This window comes from Pelophylax lessonae, assembly GCF_965119305.1.
Source record: "Pelophylax lessonae genome assembly, chromosome: 13".
In the NCBI taxonomy this organism is placed as follows: domain Eukaryota; kingdom Metazoa; phylum Chordata; class Amphibia; order Anura; family Ranidae; genus Pelophylax; species Pelophylax lessonae.
In genome coordinates this window covers 34,540,095-34,566,433 of record NC_138780.1, presented here as the reverse complement: position 1 = coordinate 34,566,433, position 26,339 = coordinate 34,540,095, and the positions used below count along the sequence as shown (strand labels likewise).

The 26,339-nt window shown below is 40.7% G+C and overlaps 2 protein-coding genes across 2 annotated transcripts in view; both read left to right on the top strand.

Moving 5' to 3' along the window:
• LOC309569768 (uncharacterized protein) overlaps nucleotides 1–26,339 on the top strand; it is a 91,398-nt gene that overhangs the window by 58,994 nt on the left and 6,065 nt on the right. Inside the window, exons 3-4 of the mRNA XM_082275768.1 lie at nucleotides 11,577–11,702; nucleotides 22,669–22,712. Coding sequence (XP_082131894.1) covers nucleotides 11,577–11,702; nucleotides 22,669–22,712 — 170 coding nt within the window. The remainder of the gene's footprint in view (nucleotides 1–11,576; nucleotides 11,703–22,668; nucleotides 22,713–26,339) is intronic.
• Nucleotides 78–9,991, top strand: LOC309569814 (immunoglobulin kappa light chain-like; the record flags this gene model as incomplete). The annotated part of the gene is made up of 4 exons (XM_082275817.1): nucleotides 78–152; nucleotides 3,465–3,797; nucleotides 7,891–8,208; nucleotides 9,927–9,991. Exons 1-4 carry the CDS (start codon nucleotides 119–121, stop codon nucleotides 9,989–9,991), a joined length of 750 nt encoding a protein of 249 aa, XP_082131943.1. The 5' UTR covers nucleotides 78–118.

Below are 26,339 nucleotides of genomic sequence, written 5' to 3'. Positions count from 1 at the left end.
AGTCTGTGTGTGAAAGGGGTGGAGTTGTACCTTCTTCATGAAGAGATATTTCCGATGCATAGACGAGAGTTTGTTCTTTTCTAACGTTTTCTTATCTGCAGCTCCAATTATATAGAGCATGACACTCGTGTACTTTCTGCTCTTCTCTGGAGGTAAGGCAAAATTAAAACATAATTTTATTTCTTAAATACATATAATTAGTAATGTACCATTTATGTTTATTTCAGTTCTAGATACAGTGTATATAAAAAGTCTACACACCCCTGTTAAAATGTCAGGTTTCTGTGATGATAAAAAACTAGACAAAGATAAATAATTTCAGAATTTTTTCCACCTTGTGACCTATAAACTGAACAACTCAGTTGAAGAACAAACTGAAATATTTTAGGTGGAGGGAAGTAAAAATAAAAAACTAAAATAATGGTTGCATAAGTGTGCACGCCTTTAAACTAATACTTTGTTGAGACACCTTTTGATTTTATTACTGCACTCAGTCTGTTTTGGGCAGGGGTCTTAAAACTATGGCCCTCCAGTTTTTCAGGAACTACAATTCCCACCATACCTAGTCATGTCTGTGAATGTTAGAGTTTTACAATGCCTCATGGGATGTGTAGTTCTGCAACAGCTGGAGGGCCGTAGTTTGAGGATCCCTGGTTTTGGGTATGAGTCTATCAGCATGGCACATCTTGACTTAGCAATATTTGCCCACTCTTCTTTGCAAAAACTTTCCAAATCTGTCAGATTGCGAGAGCATCTCCTGTGCACAGCCCTCTTCTGATCACCCCACCAAAGATTTTCAATCGGATTCTGGTCTTAGCCATTCCAAAACGTTGATCTTCTTCTGGTGAAGCCAAACCTTGGTTGATTTGAATGTATGCTTTGGGTCGTTGTCACGCTAAAAGACGAAGTTCCTCTTCATGTTCAGCTTTCTAGCCGAAGCCTGAAGGTTTTGTGGCAATATTGACTGGTATTTGGAACTGTTCATAATTCCCTCAACCTTGATTAAGGCCAATGTTCCAGTTGAAGAAAAACAGTCCCAAAGCATGATACTGCCACCACTGAGGGTATGGTGTTCTTTTGGTGATGTGCAATGTTTTGTGCCAAACATATCTTTTGCAATTATGGCCAAAAAGTTCAACCTTGGTTTCATCAGACCATAACACATTTCCCCACATGCTTTTGGGAGACTTCAGATGTGTTTTTGCAAAAAAATTAGCCGGGCTTGGATGTTTTTCTTCAGAAAAGGGTTCCGTCTTACCACTCAACCCCATAGCCCGGACATACAGTATGAAGAATACGGGAGATTGTTGTCACATGTACCACACAACCAGTACTTGCCAGAAATTCCTGCAGCTCCTTTAATGTTGCTGTAGGCCTCTTGGCAGTCTCCCTGACCAGTTTTCTTCTCGTCTTTTCATCAATTTTAGAGGGACATCCAGTTCTTGGTGATCTCACTGTTGTGCCATATTTTCTCCACTTGATGATGACTGTCTTCACTGTGTTCTATGGTGCATCCAATGCCTTGGAAATTCTTTTGTACCCTTCTCCTAACTGATACCTTTTAACAATGAGATCCCTCTGATGCTTTGGAAGCTCATGGCTTTTGCTGTAGGATGGGACTAGGAAAATGTTAGGAAAGACCTCTTAGAACAGCTGAACTTTATTTGGGGTTGATCAGAGGCACTTTAAATGACGGCAGGTGTGTACTGACTCCTACAGTATGTAACATGAGTATGAATGTGATTGCTTATTGTGAACATAGCTACATCCCCAGTTATAAGAGGGTGTGCACACTTATGCAACCACATTATTTAAGTTTTTTTTTTTTTTTTTATTCCCCCCCCCTAAAAGATTTCAGTTTGTTCTTTATTTCATTGAGTTGTACAGTTTATAAGTCACATTAAAAGGTGGGAAAAGTTCTGAAATGATTTATATTTGTCTCGTTTTTTTTTTACATCACAGAAACCTGACATTTTAACAGGGGTGTGTAGACTTTGTATATCCACAGTAGATGCTGGTGGCTTAACCCTCCTCTTATGTTAGAATTCTGTTACTATCCATGATGTTAGAGTCGGTTTTGACCCGTGTTTTAAATCAGCCATAAAATACCCTCTGAATAATTATTTATCATCAAATTTGGTTCTTACCTCTTGGTTACCTTGTTAGGCTTCTTTATCCTTAAAAAGATTGGTTTTAATATTTTTGGTGTGACCCCTTAGACCTTTCTTTTGATAGCATACCTCTCATTTTCAAATTTAAAAAATGGTAAAATAAAGTCAGCAACTCTGAAATGAATTTGTCCTATGTTTCTTCACTTTATTTAGAGAAGCAGACAAGCAGGAAAAGAGATAGGCCCCTCCCTAACTACAGCTCACAGGGTTGAGAGGGGATTGGCTGTCAGTGTTACTAAGCAGAGAGAGTGTTTATGATTTCAGTTTTGGAACTTATTAATTTCAATATCTCTTTATTTTAGTTTTTCACATACCAAAATAATATACAAACCACAAAAAAATAGTACAAAATCCAGTAGAAAAAACAAAAACAACATTGTTGCAGTAAATTTGTCAGTTATAACATTATACTACCAAAGGGAGAGAAAAAAAAAAAAAAAAAAGGAAACAACCACTCCTCCCCTTCTTTCCAGTATAGTTTTGACTCCCACTAAGGGGGTTACCATATTTAGAATACCGTTATTTAAAATCTCTCTCAATTAACATTAATTTTTATGGAGGGAGGTAAAGCAAGTCTAAAACTGCCTAACGATATTTATATTATCCCAGCTGCTTTAATCCTATTCCAATGTTACTAGTTTTGGAACTTATTAGTGTCCTAAAATCCTATATTATAACTGGGTCCGAATTGACCCTAACACCATGAACGTCTTAATTTTTGCCACAGTATTTTATAATTTAGTGAAAAGGATTATTTTTCTATTACATTGTTTAAATAGAGGTTCCTGACAAAGTAAAAAAATCTTGATGCAATAAACAAATTTATGTGATACTTATAGATTAGACATTCAAAACCTGAAAACGGGTCGGTTCTGACCCTAACATAAGAGGAGGGTTAAGTCACCCATTTGCCATTTGTACAGGGAAGGAGGAAAGTTTTAAAAAGGAGTGGGAGCAGTGTGTACAGGGGAAAAGAGTCAGTGTATACAGGGGGTCAGTGTATATGGGGGGCCGTGTGTAGAGAGGGCAGGACAGTGTGAATGGGGGGGGGGTTTAATTTGGGATAATTCCTTGGTTGTGTTTATTTGTTGTTTCTAATCAGACTAAAAAGTCAAGCCCAATATATAGCATAATTTAGCCACGCGCACTCTTGGCCACCATGTCCCTGTTAGGGGCCCTAGTGCATTACTTTGCCCAGGGGCCCATGATGCTATAAAGATGTCCCTGTATAGAATATAGGGGAAGAGTGATTGTGTACAGCGTATACTGTCAAAGGTTCTCATTGTTTTACAGCTGTTGGGATAGATCTGTATCAGCCCCGGGACATCATCTTTGTACCAGCCGGTGGTTCTGTGGATATCTCCTGCATCTCTAACACTACAATTGTATTAAATGACATGGGAAGAATTTCCTGGTATCAGAAGACATGGAGAGATGGGAAAATGCTGACAAGAGTTGCATCATGTGCGACTATGAGCCCACAAACCTATTCCTGTAGAATGGACACAAATGGCTATACTATAACATTATCCAACCTTCAGCCTGAGGACTCTGGAATGTATTACTGTGCATGTCTTCATTTAAAATCATTGGTCTTTGCTAATGGAACAATGGTAATCTCTGGAGGTAAACCTTGCTCCCTTTCAGAACTGTATTAAATATTTAATTTTGAACATTCAAGGCTATGCATACCCAACTATCCTAATATTTGTCCATTTTCAGCTATGTTTTTGTAAAAACTTAAATGAGAGATAGAAGAAGGATGGATAGATGAGGAGGATGAGGACTCCAGCAGTGAGATTTCCCTGTCACTGCCACTTAAAGCAGTTGTGTACCCTGCTTTGTTATTTTTACCTACAGGTCAGCCTTCAATAAGGCTGACCTGTAGGTAAAATAATATCTCCTAAACGTACATCGTTTGGGAGATATTCACCGTGCATGCAGACGCGGACTTCAGTGGTGCATGCGCTCTGAAGGTCCGGCATATCATGCCGGTGTTCTGCCGAAAACTTTAACTCCCTGACATTTCCAACCATGTCACTTCCGGCAGGAATAATTGGAGATTTCGACCACTTGGTGTATTTCACAGAACAGGAGGCAGCGTATACACTCCAGTACAAGCTATAATGAGTAGACATTGTTAGTTTGGCTAGTTGTCATGGTCGTCTTAGAGGCAGCCATTTTGTTGGTTACTAGGGGCCAGACTTAACCACTTCAGCCCCGGAAGATTTTACCCCCTTCCTGACCAGGCCCTATTTTGCGATTCGGCACTGCGTGAATTTAACGGACAATTGCACGGTCCTCTTTTTCCCACAAACAGAGCTTTCTTTTGATGGTATTTGATCACCTGTGCAATTTTTACTTTTTGCACTATAAACAAAAAAAGAGTGAAAATTTTGAAAAAATAATATTTTTCACATTTTTTTTATGAAATTCCTCCCAAAAAAAGGTAAAAATCAAAATTTTTTAACATTTTAGGCCAATTTGTTTTCTGCTACATATTTTTGGTAAAAAAAATCACAATAAGCGTATTTTGATTGGTTTGCGCAAAAGTTATTGCGTTTACTAAGGGAAAGATTTATGTAATTTTTATTGTTTTGTTTTTTTAACGAGTAATGGCGGCAATCTGCGATTTTTTTGCGGGACTGCGACATTGCGGCAGACAGATTGGACCCTTGACTGACATTTTTGACACTTTTGGGGGTACCAGTGACATTACTACAGTAATCAGTGCTATACATATGCACTGTTACTGTAATAATGACACTGGCAGGGAAGGGGTTAACTTTATTAGCGATGCAGGGGTTAAATGTGTCCCTAGGGGCGTGCTTCTAACTGTAAAGGGGCATGGCTTTTCATGTAACCACAGAGACATACGATCCTACATAGCAGGATCGTATGATCTCTGCAGTTCTCTGCAGCTCGCCCCCTGCAGGCTCCTGGGCGAGCGACGTAGTACTACGTCGCTTTGCCCAGGAGGGGCTGACTGCCGCAGTAAATATACTGTGGGCGGTCGGCAAGTGGTTAAAATGTCCACTCATTATAGCATGTACTGAAGTGTATAGGACGCTGCCTGCTCTGTGAAAACACCAAGTGGTCAAAATCTCCACTTATTCCTGCTGTAGAGTCACCAGAAGTGACATGGTTTGAGATTTTGGCGAGTTGGAGTTTTCGGCAGAACACTGGAACTTCAAAGCTTCTTGCCGGAACCGAGGGCACCCACCACAATCGAGAGCTCCAGCCGGAGCCGCGAACCCAGAAGAAACGCTGGGGGAACATGTCAGCTCCCTCAGCGGTGACCGGGTGCCACTGTGGGAGTTTAGTTCTAAGGTAAGTATTTCATAATGCGATGCATACTAGCACATTATCCTATTGTCTTGCAGGTTTTTATTTTTTTACTTTTTTTAAGGATATACAACCGCTTTCATGCTGTGGTGAACTCTTACCCTTCCCAGGCTATAAATTGACAGAATTTCCTAACGAGGAGTGATTACATCCAGAAAGGTTCTACATAATAGTAAAGCTAGAAATTCTGATTGACAGATGTTCGAAATGGGTCATTCAACTTCCTCTTATTGTAGTTTCGAGTTGACTAACTTTTTTAAGTGTAATTATAGCCTAAACATTTTTTTTTCCATTTGATAGGGATAAAAAAGTTAGTTTCTTGCTATTTGTGTCCCCCTATTATTTCCTTTTCATTTCCTCTCCTGGAGATACAATAGAAAGTGAGTCAAAATCACTCTAAACCATGCAACCCTCAAATTTTTGATTTTCTATCACTTTTTGCCTGGTGAAAATGGTCACCAAGGCAAACAGAAAGGGTAAATCTCCACAAATAGTGAGTTCTTATTCAGTGCTGTCTGAGATCCTTAAAGGGTAACTCAGTTTGCGTGGGAAAATAAAATATCAAATAAAGAAAAAATAATATAGCGTATACAATTGCAACACAAGCCATATTGTAAACGAATGTTATTAAAAATGGCCGCTGTAATTTTCTGTAAAATGCAATGCAATATGGCTACCTGGAGCTGTTCTGTACACAGAATGTGTACTGACCACACCCCCAGAAACATAATTTCCTGCTTGTGTGATTGGCTCACCAATTTTCCCAGAAGTCTGCTTAAGATAAAGTCCGATTTCTGGCATCCCCTGCAACACAAATGTCATTTTTACTACACTTGATCTTAGCAAAAAGGTCATTTTTGGTAAGATACTCCCAATAGGAACACGTCTAAAGGGATGCAGGCCCAGCAGATTTCCTCATTAGTGCCCCGCTGCACAGTTGACTGAAAATTATGAAACCACTTCTATCAGTCCCACTCAGCAAAGAGGCACAGAGGAACAAACGGTGATTTCCTCAGAATAATAAAAGATAGGAATCTGCAACAAAGGTTGTTATAATCCTTGATAGGGATAAATAAAATGATGTTTTTGCTATATGTGTCCCTCTATTATTTCTTTTTCATTTCCTCTCCTGGAGATACAATAGAAAGTGAGTCAAAATCTCTAAACCATGCAACCCTCAAATTTTGGATTTTCTATCACTACTATTAGTCCCACTAAAGAAAGAGGCACGGAGGATCAAACAGGGATTTCTTTAGAATAATAAAAGGTAGGAATCTGCAACAATGTTTGTTATAATCCTTGCAATGAACAGAGATCACCCAGAGAGGATTGTTTTTTTCTCAACAAAAGTGGAGTTACACTTTAAGTTAGCTCACCTATCTAAAAGACCTGATAGGCAGCCCAATGGTTAAAGGAAGGAGCATACATGGTAGGCTGGCAATGCCACTGCTAATTGTATGGCAGAGGTTGGTTAGTGTTATGAATCTGCAACAGGAATCTGGCAGGATCTCCATGTGACAAACTTAGAAACAGATTCACAAGAAATTATTAAAAAAAAAAAAAAAGTTATAAAATAAGGGACAATGCTAAATATATGAAAAGTGGATTTAGAGTTTGCATTCACTTTAAAGCTGAATTCCTTGTATGGACCAATGTATGTATACATGTTCAATACATGGTCAATCCCTGTGGAAGTGGAAAATCACTGTAGTAGCCACCACTATATCAGTGATCCTTGCTTTCTTCCACCTTCACCAAACGGCTTCCCTGCTGTACAGTAATCACAGGGTGTCACTCGCTTAGCATTGGCACCATTCAGAGAATGCTTTTTTATTTTCATATTGAGTCTCTGCCTCCTGAAGAAATCAACCAACTATGGAATATGCATACTTTTACTGGTCCAAGATGGACCAATGTAAGTATGCAAAAAAATCGATAGCTGGAATTCTATTTTGATAGAGTAAGGAAAGAGTTGCATTTTTTTTAGCTTTCTTTTTTGGCCTGTGACCCTACTGGGGTAATTTTGACTTACTTAATTCCTGTGACGACCATACAGGAAAAGGGGGTAGCTGTTGTAGCTGGGGCAGGGAAACAGACTGCAATAAAAGCAATATCAAAAATTCTAACTTCTCCTTACTTCTTGTGTTCCTGTTGTTGAGAATTCCTATAACTTTACTTTCCTTGTGGGAAATCTCTGTAATTGGGACACAAATGGCAATATAAACTGACCGAGACTCTAACCATGTTCTGCTCTGTCCAAAGGAAAAAAAAAATGTTTGGCTGGTTGGGCTTTAATTTGATAATATTCATACATTGTGGATGAAAATGTGGTAGAAAGTTCAGTAATTGGATGTTGGTAATCTCATATTTTCAGATAATTCCGACACCAAAAATATTGGTTATCTCCTGATTACTCCACAGCAACCTACTCCTAACAGTACTATCCAGCTGGCCTGTGTAGTGAGAATGTCCAATCATAAAGGCCATGTGACCTGGAACATCTCTGGAACACGTCACATGGGCAAAATAACCTCTAGGAAGCTCCCTGATGGTACATGGATATTATTGAACCTCCTCACCCTTCCCAGAGACAGCTGGAGCTATGGAAACAATGTGATCTGTGAAGTCTGGTTTGGCCCTTCTTCTGTTGAGATCCATGGAACATTACCACCTGGAACATTACCGCATAAAGGTAATAATGGGCTTGTCTTTTTTATCTTATGCATTGTAACTCAGAAGGCATGCATTTCTAGACAATTGAAGCAAAATTTTTATTCTCTCATATTGTGTGTGACATCTGATTGCCATCATCCCATTAATCATTAGAAATACGCACTGTTTTTCTCCTCTTGTTCGGGATTTTTAAGGCAATCAACAAAAAGACAAAAAATGTATGATAAATATACAAATATTTATTGAAAATTAATTAAAAAGATCAGTGCATAGAACCTACAGCCACATCAACCACATAAATCATGCTTAACAAAGCAGTGGTTGGAGCCCTAGAACATCCATGTAAACACATTAATGACCATATATATACATTAGTGAGACAGAATGATGACATTCTTATCCCCAGTAAATTAGCGGAAGAAAAAGAAGGGAATACAAATACTCCTCCACAGAGAAAGAAAAAAACCCTGGGGAGGAGAGAGATCCGACGCGTTTCGAATAAATTGGGAACTTGTAGTTCAAATCTTCATCAGGGATATCCACATATTGCAGTCCCTTCTCTCTGACAAAAAGAAAAAAAGAGAGAAAACAAAACAAAAAAGCAAAAAAATAAATAAATATATAAATAAACATACATCAAATGTTGTCAAATCATGGCTTAGAATAAGAATCCTCCACTTAGGAGCAAAACGTCTACCCACCACTTTTTTCCTGGTACATCAAAAAAGATGAATTAATCCATCCATGCTTCCTTCCCAAAGGGTGCCTTCGGAGCTTACATCCATGTTAGAAGGCAGATGAGAGCAGAAACCTGATCCCAGACAAATAGAGGAGCCTTTTTGTCCCAGTAGGGCCTACATTTCTAGACAATATCTTTAAATAGAATTACAATATGCTATGGACCATTAGGCCCCTCTGAATATCTTGGGATTTAATACAGACATTATCCACTAATACATTGCCCTCTGTTCAACTATTTTAGAGTCAATTTACATATTTTTTTAAAGAGACCCAAAGCCTACTTTAAGCCTTATCAGTTTGAACCCCCAATCCTCTACCACTTAACCTACAGTAATTTCTGTTTAGGACAGATTCTACCATCCAAAGCTCCAACAGAGAGCTTTGATTGGTCTAGGGCCATAGAGAAACTTAGCAGTGGGGAGTCAGGGAGAACAAATAGAAGTATGTCAGCATTGTTCATGTTTCTTCTGGGTGGTGGCTGACATTTTGCTGAAGCTCAGGGCCCCTGAGTGGCACTAAATCTTAAGGCTGGCAGCAGATCGGCCTCTACGGTTTCAGCACAGTGCCTAAAAAAAGAGAGCAACTAAGCATGTGCAGAGCAGGGTAAGACATTGTACTACTGGGGAAACAAATTGTTACCCCAGCTCTACTGCTAATGTGGAAGTCCATGAACTCTAATCTGGTGCTCTAGCCAGGGCGTTCAGGTCCCATAGGTAAAATTCTTTATTGGGGAAGGCTGGCAACTCGCAGGCTCTTAAATAAAAGTACTTTTTTACTTAGTACCTTACTTATTATTTAGTACTCATGTATCAAATAAAGTACTTTTATTTAAGAGCATCCGAGTTGCCAGGCTTCCTGATTCAAGAATTGTACTGCTGGATTTCAAACAGTATAGGCGCTTATTTTTAATTCATTTTAAACTGACTTCATTTTCTTTTTTTTTCCAAAAAGTTTATTGAAGGAACATGGTATAACTCATTTTCTGTCTACTTTTAGTGTACAGCAATTTTCTAGGTACTGATGTTGCAACTTGCAATGAGCTGAACACAAATTGTCTCTGAATGTGATCTTTAAAGGAAACATTTACACTATCATGTTGCATTACCCATGGCAATGTACATTACATGCACTGGTGCAATGCAGTACCATTTATTTTGAATGGCACCCCAATGCTCCTTGCAAACAGACGTAGATTGAAGTCCAAAGAATGGTAATGTGCTTTGAATTGTGCTGCTGAAATTGCTGCATGCACCATTTTTGGTTCATAAGCGAATTTGTGGAACAACACACACTAATACATGTGCATTTAACACACCGCAGCAGACTGGGCTAGTATGAATGAGCCCTAAATGGTAGCAATTACAAAACCTTGCTATGTGAGAAAAGACAGAAAGCAACATTTTTAGTTCTTCTTTATTAACAAAATACAGGTCAATATTGGGTGAACATCATACATACCACTCAATAAAGGCAAGATTTGTGGGTAAGCCACATACTGTATGCTCAGAAGGCAGGCAAGGCCACTAGGGACCTCTCTTGATGGTTTACACAATGTTAACAGGCGCTTGATCACATATCGAACCAAAAGTCCATGGAGTTAAAAGTCATTAATGGCACAGGGGGAGAAAAGTCCATCATGTAGGGCAGCCATCCAGAAACCAAAGCCAGGGGTTCCACAGGGCTAAAATAAAGACAGACAGAGGCGCCTCTAAGTGTAGACTTTATGCAACAGGTTTAATGAATAAAATTATGCACTCACGTTAGTAAGCATATATTCATACCCATAAAACAAAGTTTCAGTGTGGAGAAGTGTACATCATCCGGTCATGGACATCCGTCCTGCTGGAGCCGAAATCCTTTCCCAGTGGCCGGCTTGCATGGCAAGGTTAGAACCAGGAAGTAGGCTCGGTGTATTTGCTTGACAGCGAGGCTTGGTGGATAGTCGAACCTGGATGATGTCATCTGCATGTGACGCGTTTCCGAGCGTGCTTACTGCCTGGGGGAGGGCAGCCGCACTCCTTCTTCACGGCAATCTGCATGGAAAATAACTCTCAAATGGGTGGGCAAAACCTAATCAAACCTAATTTTATGAACTATGGGGATAGGGGGATGCTGTAAAGATTGATAGTGTAAAGTGATTTTGGTGCACATTATTTTTGCACTTTCTTTCAAATGATACTGCAATGTTCTGAGAACAAAAGTCAAGCCTGGTCAGAAATTCAGTAATGTCTTAGTTTTTTTGTATTTTTTTACTTTTTATAGGGTACCCATTACTTGCCCCCTTCCCATTTTCCCCCAATTGTTAGCCTATAGGCCAGGGAGCATGGGGCACTGAGAGTGGGAGCCATACTTTGCCCAAAGTGTAGATGTTGGAGGAGAATATGAGACCTAGAATTTGTTTGCAAACTCATCAAATGAATCAGCATCACCCCTAGTCTGCATGCAGATAGCCCTTGTACTTAGACAACCTTGGGCAATCCCAGTGCAGCCTTCAGGGAACAGGGACAGATGCTTGATTTGACAGGATAGAGAAGCAAATGTAAGATGTTTAAAAATTTCAGTTATTCTTCAATATTCATCCAAATTGGTCTAGATGGTTTAAAGAATAAGAAAAACTGAACAAATCAACAATTTTTGTTTTCAAAGGTCTGAACACTAAAGGGTTTGGCCCATGCTACAGCTGGCTGTCTAGTGTGCTAACCATAGCTCTTCTTCTGGTTGGAGTTGCTTATGTCCATCTCACTTGGATGAAAAGGAAATCAGTTAACGCAAGTAAGTTCTGTAAGATTATACAATATAATGAAGGCGCCAAATCCCTAAAATTCTATAAACACGTGCATAAATTAAGTATTTAATGGTGAAAGAAGACGCTGTTTAAATTTGTGTATGTGCTGGGATTCACCACCAATAATGTACAAAGATGATACAATGTATCTATATATGGATATGTGCAGCAATGTGCCAAATAGGCTTCTTCAGGAGGTCTGTTCGCGACCTCCTCGAGACCTCCTGAAGATGCAAATCTGCGAAATGCATTGTGGTCTGTAGGCTTTCTGACACTTTTGGGTCTATCCAGCAACGCACGACGGCCACGACCACAGCAACGCTTCTTGGCAGGGTGTCAACTCAGCTGAGGAATGGAGGGGGAGACGGTTCCTATATCTATTGTGGTGCTTCTCACCAGTGCCGGGATAGGCACTCATTGATGTAAGTATAATTATTTATTGATTTATGAGAGAATAAAAAACGAAATTACACTATTAAACAATGTAGCACTGCCCCCATGGGAGCACCTTAGAGTGGATTCCCCTTGGTTACCCATAGCAACAGTCTGTTAAATCTTGACACTTTAACACTTGGCCCAGTCAATAAACAGTCCAAGGGATTTGGTTTTTCGTATTTATTTAGGAACTTGGATAGGAGAAGGGATACTGCAACTTGACAACTATGCACAAGCTTGAGGACTTCTGACTGAATTGAATACGGCAAGGCCGCTGCTTCACCTTGCCACTGAAGTGAAAATCTGAATTTTAAACTATTCTGTGGAATTACTCTTCAGGGTCTAACTTGGCACCCCTTTTCTCACTGACCGTGTGTGCTAGCTCTTGTCCTCTGACCTCACTGGAGTGGTCCCCTTCCTGGGCAGACCTCCGGCAGGCGCCCTGGTACTCACGGACACTGTTTTTCCTTAGTTAGTGCTGTCTTCAACTCCACCATCAGCATCCTGGACCTCTCAGCTCAGCACCACACTCTGGCTCACCAGGCCGACTGCCTGTGACCGCTTACCTTTCTGACGGGAGGAGAGACAGCCGTCACCCTCCTCCTGGTACTCTGCTTCCCACCAAAGACACCCTGTCACATGTGCCCTTGGCTTTTATGGTCAATCCTAGGATGCACCACTGTTGTGCCCCCCCACTGGGACTGCCACAAAGCCACAAAGCCCCTAATGTCACGCAGCACATAATGTAATGAGCACGGAAGAAAGCTCTATAGGAACGCCGCGGAGTCCATTGGCATGCTTTTATGAATGCTCTTTTAATTCTGGATACTGTAAGTGCAATTCATCACTTTCCTTAATAAAATGGTTTAAACTACCACACTATGTTAGCGCTTTTCTTTTCTTGGAGATACCTTGAAGTCTCATAAACTTTCCTGGCTCTATAGTTTGAAGGAGACCATGTCTCTTGTGCTTGAGGTGACCACTTATAACATAGTGGTCCACAGGTTCCGGGAAGCAGATTTACTACTCACTTAGGGTGTGAAGTGGAATCATTATGTAGTCACCCTATCTTTACCTGGCACGTTTTACTGGGTGGGGTACCACTCTATTCACATGCATGATCTGCCTGGGACCGATCTTATGGACTTATTTTACTTTTCTTTTAGTACTGGGTCTATCACTTTCTTTTAAATCTTTACCATGTGATTAGCTGTGGCCATTCGCAATAGTAAATACTGAGTGAATTTCATTCAGAAAAAATGATTGCTTATAACAGTGAAATGCACTGTTATAAGCAATAATAGTGTGTAACACTATTTGTAATAATAGTATATAATATTTGTAATAATTTGTAATATTGCAATTTGTAATATTTGTAATAATAATAAAAAAAAAAAAAAGAAAATCCCGATCATCTCTCCAGAGTAGTACAGAGTTAATATGGTAACACTGCATTGCTCTGGTCACAGTATGTAAAAAAAAAAAATAGCAAAAAAAGAAAAAAAAAAACGATTAAAGAATTAAAAATAGAATAAATTAAAAAAAGTATTTTGTTTTTTTTAAAATATTTTTTACATACGGTAACCTGTCAGTGTTCCTGATCATTGCCTCGCCAGTTATATGATGATGCTGTACAGCAGTGATTACAGTATGTAAGAAAAAAATAATAATGTCTTCATTTTCCACAAAATTGTGACAAAAATTGACATCTTCAAAAAACTCGCCATGCCTCCAACTAAATACCTTGGACTGTCCACTTTACAAAAAGGGGTCATTTAAGGGACATTTATATTGTTATGGCATTTTTGGACCTCAAGAAATGAGATAGGATGTCAGTGCATTAGGATTGATCAATTTTCAGATATACAGTATACCATAGTTTGTGGACTTTTTAACTTCCCTATAGACTAAAAAATATACACTGATTTGGGTTATTTTCATCAAAGAAATGTAGAATTATACATTTTGGCCTAAATTTATGAAAAAAGATTATTTATTTGCAAAATGTCATAACAGAAAAGAAGAAACTCCTTTTTTTCAAAATTTAAGGGCTTTTCTTATTTATTTAGCAAAAAATAAAAAACCCAGTGGTAATGAAACACCACCAAAAGAAAGCTCTATTTGTGTGAAAAAAATGATAAAAAATTCATATGGGTACAAAGTTACATAACCGTGCAATTGCCATTAAAATTGTAACAGCGCTGAAAGCTGAAAATTGGCCTGGGCAGGAAAGGGGTGAAAGTGCCCGGTATTTGAGCGGTTAAACACACTCTTGTACTAAATGGGAACTGTAGTTTGCTGTAGAGGAGCTTCTATAGTTCTGACATTATTTAAGTATATACCCACCCACTGCAACATTACCAGTTAGGCTTCATCTTTCATATAAGGAAAATAAGCAAGGGGTCAATCTGATCCTTAACTATAGTAGGGATCGACCGATTATCAGCAATATGCCCTTTCCCCGATATATCATAATCAGCCCTGGAGGTTACCGATATTGCTGATATTTCGGAAAGTGCTTGTACCGGATGGATGCCTGCAGCTAGAGGCATCACCCCGGTATCGGCGTCCCACCGGGAGACCCGAGCAACCAGCCTGCACGCCCGCCGAAGACCCGATTAAAGCCGTATTTGGCTTTGATTGGGACTCTGTGCAAAAACCCGGAAGTGATGTCATCACTTCCGGGTACTCGGCGCCAAATTTAAAAAAAAGACAGCATTCAAAACAGCCAAACTTGGCATTTTGAATGTTTTTAAGTGCAGAGGAGGGGTTTGGGGTCTTTTAGACCCCCAGATCCCTCCACAACAGTACCTGTGAAGAAAAAAATTTTTTTTTTTAAATGTATGAAAATATCGGCCAATATCAGCCGATACCGATATGCGATGACCAAAATATCGGTATCAGCAATAAAAAAATAATATCGGTCGATCAATAAACTATAGACAGTCGTTTTTATACATATATGTCAACTTTTTGTTGCTCTGTCTTCTAAAAGGAGTTAAAGCTGGCAGAACTGTAAATGGAATGTTTCTAAATTTCATTGTAGACATCTGTGCCCACGCACAGGATGCAGTCTTTCTGACCACAAACATTAGCCCAGCTATATTAGCCTACTCCAGTGGTCAGTGATAACACCTTAAATGTCATCGCGTGTTCTAGAAGGCAAGAGTGGCACACCTCAGATGAGATCAAATACTGGCAAGGGAAGTGTTTTTTTTAAAGCAATTTTTTTAGCCTTATCATATATTTTTGCAAATAGCTTTTCCTGCATTGTCATTATTTTAAAATAAATATACAGATTTTAATATGAATTTTTACTATGGCAATTTTTACATAGTTACGTTGACCAAAGCTTGGACCAGTGTTAGTATAAATATGCCATACCTGTGGCATCATTGTAGGATCCCATGCCAACTATCTACACTTCTGCGTCCTGAATACAAGAGGTCACCCACTTGATATGGGGGTCTTTCCATTTTCTCAATAAATGCTTGGTGTTCTCTGATTGTATGTCCAGTTCTGGGCACCGGTCCTCAGGAAGGATGTGCTGGAACTGGAGAGAGTCCAGAGAAGGGCAACAAAAATAATTAGGGGAATGGAGGGTATCGGCTATGAGGAAAGACTACAAGCATTGAACTTATTCTCTATGGAGAAGAGACGCTTGAGAGGAGACATGATATCAATGTACAAATATTGTACTGGTGACTGTAGGATAAGGAACAAACTTTTCAGAGAAAGGGAATACAATAAGACACGTGGCCACTCACTAAAACTAGAGGAAAGGCGGTTTAACCTTAAAATACGCAGGGGGTTCTTTACTGTCAGAGCAGTAAGGATGTGGAATTCTCTTCCGCAAACAGTTGTATCAGCAGGGAGCATCGATAGCTTCAAAAAACTATTAGACGGGCACCTTAAAGACCACAACATACAGGGGTATACAATGTATGGTTAACATCAAACACACACACACATCATAGGTTGAACTGGATGGACTGGTGTGTTTTTTCGACCTCACTTACTATGTAACTATGTAACTATGTAACTATGAGGTGGAAATTGTGATGTCACTGCGTCATCTCTCCACTTCGTCCAGAGAATGCTTTACATTCATTGAGGATATTGAGTTATGTCTACTACAGTGGTTTTCCAACTTTCACAGAGATCACATAGTTATGGCGTATTCATACATATGTTCATTAGTCTAAGTTGGACCAATGTAATTATGTAAAAATTGTTATACCCAGAATCTATCTTTAAAAATCAGTTTGTTTGGAAAACAATTATATACATTTATTTATTAATGGTAAAATATGTGTGCTTGTTTCTAGAGGCAAGGGAGCCTAGATAAGGTAACCATAAAGTAACCAAGCAGTACTTGTGAAAGTTAATGGGTGCGCTGATAAAGGTAAAGCTGCTACCTGAACTAGACCTAGTAGTGATAAATGTTGAAAAAATAGGTGCGCTAAATAAATGATGCACAAGTGAGTCAACACAATATATAAATAATTCACAACAAATTAATATGGTGATATACAGAAAGTTCCTGTATAAAGTGAAGAAAAATAGGTAATAGTCCAATGGATGTGAATGTGGTTCAAATCAATCTAAAAGGGTTGAAAAACCAATATGAGGTTCAAAAACCAATAATAGTCCACAACGTCCAAATAACAATAAGATCTTCACCAAGTGATTCAAATCGCTGGAAAAATTAGGGTGTAGGAAATCAACTTCTAGTGATATTCAAGGTGATATATAGAGTGACTCCCACCACCATCAGGCTTTCCTGCTTACCAGATTGGTTATAGTAGGGTGCAAATATAAACTCAATATAGCCAGTTGAAAGGAGGAAATCTTCCACTGCAATTCCACCCTGTGTTAGTGGCACAAGGGGGCCTCTTACCAGATGGCGCAGAGTTTGTACTAGAAAGATACTCCTGGGTCAATGTTCCCTCAGCTGGCTGGATATATATGACCGCCTTCGCAACCATGCAGATCCACTTACTCTATGTCGCTCCACGGGTTACCATGTGAGGAATAAATGAGCAGACCATAGTGTAATACCCCCGATGATTTATTAGAAAATATGGTAATGCACTTACATATATGTTGCAAGGAGACAGTGACAGGAGAGCCTGCTCTGAACGCCTATGCCCGGCTGCAGATCGGGCGATAGGTGACGCAAGTGGCGGCGCGACACGCCTCCTCCCTGACGCGTTTCTTCTGACGAGACTTCTGCTCAGATAGGAGGGAGCCCTAAACCCGGAAGCAAAGTCATGACATCACTTCCCGGTACTGGAGCCTTAAAGAGGTCGTAAACCTCAGAAAAAAAAAATCCTGAAAGACAAAGTCATAATGAGCTATTATGCATCGCATACTAGCTCATTATGAAATACTTACCTTAGAACGAAGCCCCCGCAGTGTAGCCCACTCTCCGGTTATACGGCCAACATGTTCAGCCATCCTACTTCCTGATTCTCATCCTCCAGCCATCTGCGCACAGGAGCCGCCGTTCACGGCACAGGGCTCTGAAGCGGCCATTCCTTCAGAGCGCATGCGTCGGTGATGTCACTGGCTGCATGCAAAGTAAATATCTCCTAAATGGTGCATGTTTAGGAGATATTTATAGTAACTATAGGTAAGCCTTATCATAGGCTTACCTATAGGTTTAAGTTAGAGATTAGGGTTTACAACCACTTGAAAGGGAAAATCCTGAAAAATGCAAGTACAAAACATAGTGTAAAAAGACTTTTTGTAATTGTCGAGAAGGAGTTAGACAGCTGGAACGTAGCTGCCGAGGATGTGATAACATCCAACCGTATAAAAAGCATATTAACCACTTAAGCCCCGGAGGATTTGGCTGCTAAACGACCAGAGGGTATTTTGCGATTCGGCACTGCGTGACTTTAACGGACAATTGCGCGGTCGTGCGACGCTGTACCTAAACGAATTTGGCGTCCTTTTTTTCCCACAAACAGAGCTTTCTTTTGGCGGTATTTGATCACCTGTGCGATTTTTTGATCACGCGCTATAAACAAAAAAAGAGCGTAAATTTTGCAAAAATAGCAATATTTTTCCCTTTTTTTTTATATGAAATTCCCCCCCAAAAAATGTAAAAATCAAAATTTTTTAACATTTTTGGCCAATTTGTTTTATGCTACCTATGTTTGGTAAAAAAAATCGCAAAAAGCGTATTTTGATTGGTTTGCGCGAAAGTTATTGCGTTTACTAACTAAGGGAAAGATTTTTGTCATTTTTGTTGTTTTTTTTTTAACGCGTAATGGCGGCGATCTGCGATTTTTTTTGCGGTACTGCGACATTGCGGCGGACAGATCGGACCCTTGACTGACATTTTTGACACTTTTGGGGTTACCAGTGACATTTCTACAGTAATCAGTGCTGTACATATGCACTGTTACTGTAAAAATACACTGGTAGTGAAGGGGTTAACTTTATTTGAGAGGGAGGGGCTGTGTGTGTCCCTAGGGGCGTGATTCTAACTGTGATTGGCTGTGGCTTCAGCTGTATGCAGAGTGATCAACGGATCTACATAGTAGATCCATATGATCATCTCTCATACAGAGGGGAGAATGACAGGCAGCTTGTTTACACAAGCTGCCTGACTTTCTCCCTCTCCCCCCGCCGATCGCAGAGTCACACGCGCGGGGGGGTCCGTGACCACGCGGGAGCGGGAGCGCGCCTCCGGCGGCGCGCGCTCGCTCCCTAGACCCTCACAAGCTAGTGACGTAGCCCTACGTCACTTTGCCTGTGAGGGGCTGACCGCCGCCGTAGATAGTCGTGCGGCGGTCGGCAAGTGGTTAACAAACAAAACTTGTGGCCTGCAAGTAGAGCTGGATACACACTATACAATTTTCTTTAGATTTTTTACTTTAGATTTACTAAAACCATATACTATGAGGTCAAAACGTAAACACTTTTAATTTGTATGCCCTTGAACTACATAGTTGAAGGTAAATCTAAAGGAAATCGAACCACAAAAGTTGTATAGTGTGTATCCAGCTTTAGAGTAGGTATCAATGAGCCATGTAACAAGCAGATGAAAACATCAAGTGTGAATAAACAGCATGATCTACAGCAATAAAATAATCAAGAAAGAGTAAAGGATAATCACGGTAGGAAGGTGGAAAAGATAGGGGGGTGAAGGGGAGAGTAGTGAGTGTCAGGAATGCCCAAGACTAGCGTCCCAAAGCTGGACTATTATAATGAAGTTTAGATCTCCGTGTACAATGATGAATGGCCATTTTGTATCCACGGGGTCCAAATCCGGGAGGGTTTGGTTTACATATCCAACGTGACAAACTTCCTCAAAGGAAACAAATTGTTTCTTCCAGGCTTTGGCGATAGTCTGTTGTTCTGCTAACATAATGTAAGTCACCAATTTAAATTGGGTTTAAGGTGTAAGAACTAGTGATCGACCAATATCGTTTTTTTAATGCCGATACCGATATTTTGGTCATCAGATATCGGTATCAGCTGATATTTTCAGACATGTAAAAAAAATTTTTTTTTCTAAAGGTACTCCTTGTGTAGGGATCTGGGGGTCTAAAAGACCCTAAACCCCTCCTCGGCACTGAAAAGCATTCAAAACGCCAAGTTTGGCTGTCTTGAATGCTATCAGTTTTTTGAATTTGGCGCCGAGTACCTGGAAGTGATGTCATGACATCACCCCTTTGGGTTTTTACATGGATACCGGCGCATGCGCACTTGCGGCAGGGATACCGGCTTTCACGGGGACACATCTTCATGCTACACCGGGTCTTATCTTCGGCAGCGGCAGTGGAGGTAGGATGCCTGGGTCTCCCGGTGGGACGGGAGACCCGAGTGAGCCGTGGAAGGCGGTGGGAGGGGGGACGTCCCCTCCCGCTCCTTGTAATGACAGCCGAGCGGCTTCTCAGTCACATTGGTTGTCATTACAAGTCAGCCGAGCATCGGCTATGGACGGCGGTACCGGGGTGATGCCTCTATCTGCAGGCATCACCCCAGGACATGCACTTTCCCAAAATATTGGCCATATCGGTAACCTTAGGGACCGATTCCGATATATCGGGGAAAGTGCATATCGGCCCTCGATATATTGGTGTTGCCTATAATCGGTCAATCTCTAGTAAGAACACATACCAAAGGTCTTTGGGGAGAGGGTGACCAAACAAAGAATGTATGAGCTTCAAGACCTTGGTCCAAAACCAAATTTTTCAGGATTTCCTGCCAGCTGCCATGCGCAACGATGGCAGTTAATTACAGGAATCTCTGACCAATTGTAACAGATTCGAATGTCAGACTGATGGAGAAGAAAATGTAAAAAAGTAATAATCTTAAATTTTTTGTAAAAGCTAACTCTAACTGTTCTTAAAAACATTCCATCCCCCTTCCTCCATGCATAACCTGTATCAAAAAGATCTGTGTACTTCCTTTTACTTGAAGGCCCCTTTCACATATATCCGACCTAACAAGGTGCGCAATTTTACCACAATATTTTTGCCGTGATTTTGACTAGACTAGAGTTCAGGGACTACTTTGAAGTCGTTGTGACTTGAAGTTGCACAAATATGAAAAGTACTCATTGGAAATCATGGGGTATGACTTGTCAAGCAACTTTGCAGCCCCAAGTCGTGGGACAAGTCGCACAAGTGTCAAAGGGGCCTAACCGGTTTTGTCACGGGAATCGGCAGCTCTGGCTTCCCTGAGTAAGAGATCGCTTGACAACAGCTGTAAATTCCTGGAACCCATAGATTTCCATGGCCAATCCTTCATTGGCACTCAAACCCGTCCCCTGCCGGAGCCATTCACTTGAAATATATATATGAACCCCTTGCCTATTAAAGCAACCCATTTTGTTTAAAATATAAATGCAAGGCAAATCATTTATGTATACCTATAAAAAAAAAAATGATAAATACCTTTTTTACCTTTTTACTTCTGTTATTAGTTACATAAGGGGCTTAGAGAGGTGGGGTGGAGACTGCGGGGGGCGTGTCAGAAGGAGGCAGAGAAACAGCAATACACGGATCTTACCAGGGAAGAGCTGTGCAGGGGGTGGAGGTATTGTGTCAGCACAAATCTGACCATTGGAGGACAGGCAGGCTGTTTTCCCAGCACAGCCAGAAAATTACCACACTGGGATGGATGTGCTCTCTTGCCTAGTGTGGTCAGTGTAAAATAGGAAAGCGAGGAGACTGGCAGGATCATCTGGGATTTTACACAAAGGAGGCAATACAAAGAGAACAGGATACTTTTTAACACATAGTACAACAGGCACATATCAGGAATATGAAATGGGGTAACAAACACTTTAACCACTTGTTGATTGCGTAACATACATTTACTGATGCAAAATGGCTCTATTGTGCGAAATCGCCTAATTGTACGTCATTTCGCTCAATAGCCTCTAGGGGGCACACGCGTGCTGCCGGAGACCCAATCGAACACTGATTAGATAGAGGGGGAGCCAATCAGCGGGTCAAGTGGACCCAATCTCCGCCGACCACCCGCGATCATTCCCGAGAGAAACAGAACAGCGGTCTGCCTACGAAAACAAGGCAGATCGCTGTTCTGAAAGGGGAGAAGATAGAGAACTTGTGTTCCTGCTAAGTAGGAACATGGATCTCTGTCTTCCCCCAGTCAGAGCATCCCCCCCACACACAGTTAGGAACACATTTAACCCTTTGATCGCCCCTGATGTTAACCCCATCCCTGCCAGTGTCATTAGTACATATTTTTAGCACTGATCACTGTATTGGTGTCACTGATCCCCCAAAAAAGTGTCGAAAGTGTCAGTTAGGTGTAAAATTTTCTGCCACAATGTCAGAGCCCCACTATAAGCCGCTGATCACTGCCATTACTAGTAAAAAAATGTAATAAAAATTCCATAAAAATATCCCATCATTTGTAGACACTATAACTTTTGTGAAAACCAATCAATAAACTCTTATTGGGATATTACAAAAAATATGAAGCAAAATACAAATTAGCCTAAATTGATGAAGAAATTAATTTTTTTTCTTTTAATTTTATTGGACGTGTTTTGTAGCAGAAAGTAAAAAATATTGTTTTTTTTTTTTCAAAATTGTTGCTTTTTTTTTTCGATCAAAAAATAAAAATCGCACAGGTGATCAAATACCACCAAAAGTAAGCTCTGTTTGTGGGGAAAAAAAGGACGCCAATTTTATTTGGATACAGCATCGCACGACCGCGCAAATGTCAGTTAAAGTAAGCAGTGCTGAATTACATAAGATAGCCTGGTCATTAAGGGGGTAAAACCTTCCGGGTATGAAGTGGTTAGGAAGAGTTATCCTTATCCTCCTCTTTAATTGTTTGGCATAAATGTTTGATTTAAATCAGTTTTAAGTATCTTGTTCAAAATTATAAAATAATCAATGCCGCCATTTTAAATAAACTCTATTCCCAGTTATAAGCTGATTCTGTGTCCTTGTCTCTTTTTGTAGAGTATCATTATACATCAGGATATTACGATAACACGGGGTATCTGCTTATATTTTTTAGGTCAGAGGTTGAATGCCTCCAGAAGCAGAGACTTTAAGGATGAGGTATGTTCACAGCTAAATAGGAATGAATATTCATATTAATAATCTTACTGTATGCCTGCATCCAGGGCTGTCTTTTATATTGATTGAACCCTGGGCAAACATTTTCTTGGGCCCTCCCAAATCCACTTATCAACTATTGTCAGGCAGTGCGGGCTCAAGGGGCAGCTGCTTTGGGCGCCAAAACAATGAATGGGCCCGGGGCAGCTGCCCCTTTTACCCTGCTTTAACCGCTTGCCGCCCGCCGCAAGTAGATTTACTGCGGCGGTCAGCCCCGGCCAGGCAGAGTGACGTTAATTAACGTCACTAGCCTGGGAGGGTCTGGGGAGCGAGCGCGCGCCCGCGGAGGCGCGCTCCCGCTCCCGCGCGGTCACGGACCCCCCCGCGCGTGTGACCGGCGGACCCGATGTCCGCCGGTCACTCAGCGATCGGCGGGGGAGAGGGAGAAAGTCAGGCGGCTTGTGTAAACAAGCCACCTGTCATTCTCCTCAGTGTAAAAACACTGATCAGACGGATCTACTATGTAGATCCGTTGATCAGTGTCCTTACACCTCAAGCCACAGCCAATCACAGTAGAAAGCACGCCCCTAGGGACACACATAGCCCCGCCCTTTAAAAAAAGTTAACCCCTTCACTGCCAGTGTATTTTTACAGTAACAGTGCATATGTATAATAAACAAGCAAAAAATTGGGGGAGCAAACCCTGAACATGTATATCTAAAGCCGGTGCAGCTATGGACCAAGCAACATGTATATTAAAAAAGAATAGCGCAACCATGCAAAAGAAATGGCTATCAAATATGGAGACAATCCATAAATAAAAATGGGGGTTTAGTCCCACCATATGGCCATATCGTGCTCAAGCCCACCACTGCGTCAAAGTACCCCATTATCAGTGGGTCCTACACTATCCATAAAAAAGGGGTGAATCCAGCCTTTCTAACCCTTGGAGACAACACTCCTTGCTGGGAAGGTGTGCTAATGCACTGCAGGGGACTCCTCCTATATCTACTTGATAGAGGACACCAATAGAGTACAGGTGTGTGTGGAGCATATGTATAGCACTGATTACTGTAGTAATGTCACTGGTAACCCCAAAAGTGTCAAAAATGTCAGTCAAGGGTCCGATCTGTCCGCCGCAATGTCGCAGTACCGCAAAAAAAATTGCAGATCGCCGCCATTATGCGTTAAAAAAAAACAACAAAAATGACAAAAATCTTTCCCTTTGTTAGTAAACGCGATAACTTTTGCGCAAACCAATCAAAATACGCTTTTTGCGATTTTTTTTACCAAACATAGGTAGGATAAAACAAATTGGCCGAAAATGTTAAAAAAATTTTGATTTTTACATTTTTTTGGGGGGAATTTCGTATAAAAAAATGTGAAAAATATTGTTATTTTTGCAAAATTGACGCTCTTTTTTTGTTTATAGCGCGTGATCAAAATATCGCACAGGTGATCAAATATCACCAAAAGAAAGCTCTGTTTGTGGGAAAAAAAAGGATGTCAAATTCGTTTAGGTACAGCGTCGCACGACCGCGCAATTGTCCGTTAAAGTCACACAGTGCCAAATCGCAAAATACCCCCTGGTCGTTTAGCAGCCAAATCCTCCGGGGCTTAAGTGGTTAAAGACGGCCCTGCCTGCATGATATAAAGTCATTTTACTTTACTGGGAGAAACAAAAAACAGTGCTAAAAGATAAAGCTACTTTTCACCGCTGACAATCATGTCACTGTGTGGAGAAGGAAAGTTATATGCTGAATCAAAGTACATGGTGTGTAATGGCTAGTTTGTGTATAAAAAAAAAAAAAAAAACAGAAAACAGGATTCTCATTCTTCTTCAGGATCATCACTCATTCAGTGTCAATAAAAATAAAATGTGTGATTTCTTATCAAATACTTTTCATTAAGGGGATTTCAAAAGGCTGAATATTCTGTTTTAACTTAAAAAGGAAGTGCAGTCTGCTCACATCATTTGTAATAAAAAACATATTTGCTATTCTGAAGCTTCCCTCCACACACTTTGCATATTTTATTATTTATACTGTGATTCTGTAGTTGGCAAATATGCTGCAGAAATCTCCCTCCACTAGGTCTGGCTGCAGCCATTTTCATAGTTGCCAACATTTGAAAAAAATTTCCAGGGACACTTTGCAGCACAGCTATCAATTACTTACCACACCCACTTCCCCGAAGCTCCGCCCACTCTGCATAATTCATCTCCGCCTACTTATCAGATTATAGGGTCTACTTCATAAAGAGAGAATTACAGGAATTTGAAAAGGGAATTGAAAACTTGAGGCCAAAGTAGCAGAGTTGGAAATATTCTCCCATTCAGCTGTACTACTTCTGCCTAAAGTTTAAAATTCTCATCACAATTCCCTGCAATTCTAAAGTGTCAGCTTGTCGGGGAAGGTGCTCTGCCTCCCCCTGCTGGCGGATTTCGGAAAGTGCACCATGCTGACACCCTGCCTCCGGTGACACAATAAATTTGCGACAGGTGGGAATAGTGAGCGGGCACCAAGAGAGAGACAACCTGCTGCCAGAACTACAATACATAGCTGGGGTGAGAGCGACACTGTGTGGAACATAATAATAAAAAATAAAAAATAAAAAAATTTTTTTTTTTTTAATGATTTACATTGTCCCTGATTAACAGGGACACTCTAAAATACCCGGGACAGGCTCCTATTTGCTGGGATTGTCCCGGGAAAAACGGGACAGTTGGCAGGTATGCATTTTAAACGTGGGCAGCCGAAGCTGCTGCCTGTTCACTTCCTGGATTTACATAACACACACACAGACACACACATAAATATATATATATATAGGGCTTTTTTTCAGGAGGAACCTGCAGCATTGAATGTATGTAATGGCAAGAGGCGCTGAAGTGTGCTAGATGGTCATTTGATGTTAGTTGCTGGGGGCTCTATTATTGCTGGGGGGGGATCTGTTGTTCCTGTGGGGAGAATCTGTTGTTGCTGGTGAGGGATCTACTGTTGAGGGAGAGGTCTGCTGTTGCTGGCTACTGGAGGGTCTATTAATGTTGACTGCTCGTTAATCTATTGTTGCTAGTGGACAAATCCTCTTGGGGGTGTATTGTTGCGGGGGGGTCTATAGTTGCTGGTGGACAAATCCTCTCAGGGTTTTTATTTTTGCTGGGGGGGGTGGATCTGTTGTTACTGGGTTGATCTGTTGTTGCTGGGATAGATCTATTGTTGCCGGCAGACAAATTCTCTTAAGGGTGTATCTTTTCTAGGGTGGATCTATTGCTGCTTGAGGGGGGAGTTATTTGGTTGTGGGGGTCTATTGTTGCTGGGTAGGTCTATTGTTGTAGGGTATTTTTTTTGTGGAGAGGCTATTGTTGCTTGCAAGGGGGGGGGGGCGGCTTTTGTTTCTGGCTATAGGAGATCTAACTGCTTTTCTTATCATTAACAAATTCCATACAAATTACTTAGCACCAAAAAATTATACTTGATTCTGTATTTTCTAAAAGGGGTGACACTGGCTGGTGAGTATGGTGTGGAACCAATGAACAGGTCCTGGGGGTGGGTAAGGGGCTGGGACAAGGGGTGACTCAGAAGAAAGGAGTACCTGCACATATTCCTTTAGAAGAAAAAGCTCTGTGTG